At 57.3% G+C, this 3839-nt stretch overlaps 1 protein-coding gene across 1 annotated transcript; it reads left to right on the top strand.

Moving 5' to 3' along the window:
- The first annotated feature begins 2700 nt into the window (after window positions 1-2700).
- LOC124654356 (dehydration-responsive element-binding protein 1B-like) lies at window positions 2701-3446 on the top strand. The gene has a single exon (XM_047193366.1). It carries the CDS (start codon window positions 3006-3008, stop codon window positions 3435-3437), a length of 432 nt encoding a protein of 143 aa, XP_047049322.1. The 5' UTR covers window positions 2701-3005; the 3' UTR covers window positions 3438-3446.
- Window positions 3447-3839: the final 393 nt, after the last annotated feature.

Genomic DNA, 3839 nt, shown 5'->3' with positions numbered 1-3839 from the left:
TTAGCACATATACCCCTCAGCTAGAGCCATTATCACACGATCGAGGGTGTGCCTGATCTACTGGTTAGGGTTAGGTGTAGGGTTAGGGCTAGGGTTTAGGGTTTAGGGGAGCTACTTTTGCACCATTACACCTTGCACCACACTTTGAGACATATCATAGGTCCACATGCAAGGTTTGGTGGGGTTTCGGTGCTCCGGCGGTCGTTCTCCCCCTCTTCCCCCCCAAAACAGCGGAACGTGTGCCCCGACGGGTCTACCCCCTAGATTTCTCCGCGCGAGGGTGCACCAATGTACCTTTTCATTCTTTTAGGTTTGTTTAGGACATATACACATGGAGAACCAAGATTGGGACCCTTTAGCACATATACCCCGCAGCTAGAGCCATTATCACACGATCGAGGGTGTGCCTGATCTACTGGTTAGGGTTAGGTGTAGGGTTAGGGCTAGGGTTTAGGGTTTAGGGGAGCTACTTTTTCACCATTACACCTTGCACCACACTTTCACACATGTCATAGGTCCACATGCAAGATTTGGTGGGGTTCCGGTGCTCCGGCGGTCGTTCTCCCTCTCCTCCCCCAAAACAGCGGAATGTGTGCCCCGGCGGGTCTACCCCCTAGATTTCTCCGCGCCAGGGTGCACCAATGTACCTTTTCATTCTTTTAGGTTTGTTTAGGACATATACACATGGAGAACCAAGATTAGGACCCTTTAGCACATATACCCCGCAGCTAGAGCCATTATCACACGATCGAGGGTGTGCCTGATCTACTGGTTAGGGTTAGGTGTAGGGTTAGGGCTAGGTTTTAGGGTTTAGGGGAGCTACTTTTTCACCATTACACCTTGCACCACACTTTGAGACATATCATAGGTCCACATGCAAGGTTTGGTGGGGTTCCGGTGCTCCGGCGGTCGTTCTCCCCCTCTCCCCCCCAAAACAGCGGAACGTGTGCCCCGATGGGTCTACCCCCTAGATTTCTCCGCGCGAGGGTGCACCAATGTACCTTTTCATTCTTTTAGGTTTTTTAGGACATATACACATGGAGAACCAAGATTGGGACCCTTTAGCACATATACCCCGCAGCTAGAACCATTATCACACGATCGAGGGTGTGCCTGATCTACTGGTTAGGGTTAGGTGTAGGGTTAGGGCTAGGGTTTAGGGTTTAGGGGAGCTACTTTTTCACCATTACACCTTGAACCACACTTTCACACATGTCATAGGTCCACATGCAAGATTTGGTGGGGTTCCGATGCTCCGGTGGTCGTTCTCCCCCTCCTCCCCCCAAAACAGCGGAACGTGTGCCCCGGCGGGTCTACCCCCTAGATTTCTCCGCGCGAGGGTGCACCAATGTACCTTTTCATTCTTTTAGGTTTGTTTAGGACATATAAACATGGAGAACCAAGATTGGCTGCCAGCTCGTCGTCTTCCGACACGGCGTCGAGGTCGCTCTCCAGGTCGGCGCCATCCTTGGCGCCGGTGAAAAAGGAGCCGGCTTCGCCGCCGAGAAACCGCACGCGCGGCGGTGGCGGCATCGTCATCCGCAAGCCCTCGACGGCATAAGGACGCCTCCGCCCGAAGCGCGAAGAGGACACCTCCGGCGAGCGGAACCGCAAGCCGGCGAAGGTGAAGGTGGAGGAGGCCGAGAGCGCCGAGGACGCGGCCATCCTCGAGGCCGTCATCACGAGGTCCCTCCAGGACCTCGTCCCCGCTCAGAACGCCATGCCGCTCGACCAGGCGAGCAGTGGGAGAAGGAGGAGGCGGAGCGGCAGGCGAGGCTCCTCCAGGACGTCGCCCGCTTCCGCCGGCCTGCGACTCCTCCATCCGGCGCCGCCGTCCCCGTCGTCGACCTCGAATCCTCCGACGACGACACAGCCTGCAAGCCATCGCCGTCCCGCCTCGCACCATCGGCCGGTGGGGAGACGCCGGCCAAGGCGGCGGCCGAGGGCTTCGGCGCCGCCGCGGTTCGACGACGACGGCTCCGACGACGGCGACGGCGACGGCGACATGGACTACACGGTGTTCTACCGCCATTTCGGCATGTAGAGCGCCGTGTTTTAATATTTACAGTTGTATTCCCCTAGCCGAATTCGAAATATAGTCGAATTCGGCCTCTATGTATGAACTTCGCCCTCTATATAGTAAATATTATTAAATTTAGTCTAAATTCAATCGTTTTTAGCCGTATTTCGTCAAGTTTTCGTTTTTCAAATTTAGATCGACGTCTTCGCCTGAGATCGCGGCTGGGAAACTGCTCCTCCCCACGCCAAATTTACATCCGATCTCCCCGGATTTCGGTGTGGGGAGGGCAAATGAGTGGAGATGCTCTCACGCTCGCTCGGTAGCTGCTGGGAACGTCGCCCTCTGGGCGGGACCTCCTTCATCCTATGGCCAAGTGACAAGATGCCAATATAGGATATTTCTTGCCTGTTTTGGAAGCAAAGATTTGGGCGACGTCTCGCTTCAGCTAGATATTGCTGACTGTGGTGCGGAAAAGGAAGCCAGGCCATGAAGCTGCCACGCTGCTCGCTTATGCCAGCGTGAGCGTGACGGGGCCTACCCCAGTTCCATTTCTTCCCGCCGGGTAACCACCGCCCGCTTGCCTACATATCCGTCCTCCGCCGTATCCCCATTCTTCTAAACCAAGCTCCGCCGCCCCTCGACGCCGCCTCCACGTCCGGCCAGGAGTAGCCCCACAGCCACAGGACGGTGTGCTCGGAGCCGCCTCCTCCACAGGCACTTGAACAGAGATGGACGCCGCCTCCACGTCCGGCCAGGAGCAGCCCCACAGCCACAGGACGGTGTGCTCGGAGCCGCCTCCTCCACAGGCATTTGAACAGAGATGGACGCCGCCTCCACGTCCGGCCAGGAGCAGCCCCACAGCCACAGGACGGTGTGCTCGGAGCCGCCGAAGCGCCCCGCGGGGCGCACCAAGTTCCACGAGACGCGCCACCCGGTGTACCGCGGCGTGCGCCGCCGCGGCCGCGTCGGGTAGTGGGTGTGTGAGATGCGCGTGCACGGCACCAGGGGCTCCAGGCTCTGGCTCGGCACCTTCGCCACCGCCGAGATGGCCGCCCGCGCGCACGACGCCGCCGCGCTCGCGCTTTCCGGGCCCGACGCCTGCCTCAACTTCGCCGACTCCGCCTGGCGGATGCTCCCCGTGCTCCCCGTCGTCGCGTTCACGGTCCGGGATACTACTGTCGCGTCCGCCCTGTCCGCCGCCGCCGAGAAGATCGTCATCGGCTCGCCGGCTCCGAGCGCCTCCCTGTTCTACATGTCGTCTGGCGGCCTGCTGGAGGTCGACGACGAGCACTGGTTCGGCGGCATGGTCGCCGGGCCCTACTACGAGAGCCTCGCGCAGGGCATGCTCGTCGAGCCGCCGGACGCCGGAGCGTGGCGTGAGGACGGCGGGGCTGTGCAGACGCCGCTGTGGAGCTAGTTCTTCCAGTAATCCTAATCCAGGACTCTAAAATTATAATACTAGTAGTACTACCTGCATATGTAGCCTCTGATTATCTTCTTCCAAATACAGGAAGAAGCAGAGTAGGCGACAGGGCCCCTGATCATGCATACTATATGTTCTTCGCTCATTGTCAAGATCCGGTTTCTTTTTTAGGACAAAGGGGCAATTGCTACTTCAGTTGTTATTGTTATTATGGAGTATATTTTTAGGGCATGAAAGGGACAAAGACGTCACTGTTGATGGCAAAGTGTGCATTCCATGTGATTTTGACGCTCTGCATTAAATTTTCTCTTTTGCTATATATAACCCTCTAAATACAGGAAGAAACAGAGTTGTCAGCCGGGATCCGTATATTTTCCCTCACATGCATAGAAGGAT

Source organism: Lolium rigidum, chromosome 5 (assembly GCF_022539505.1).
Source record: "Lolium rigidum isolate FL_2022 chromosome 5, APGP_CSIRO_Lrig_0.1, whole genome shotgun sequence".
NCBI classification, from domain to species: Eukaryota; Viridiplantae; Streptophyta; class Magnoliopsida; order Poales; family Poaceae; genus Lolium; species Lolium rigidum.
The sequence above is the reverse complement of the archived record's forward strand: the minus strand, read 5'-3'. Positions and strand labels throughout refer to the sequence as shown.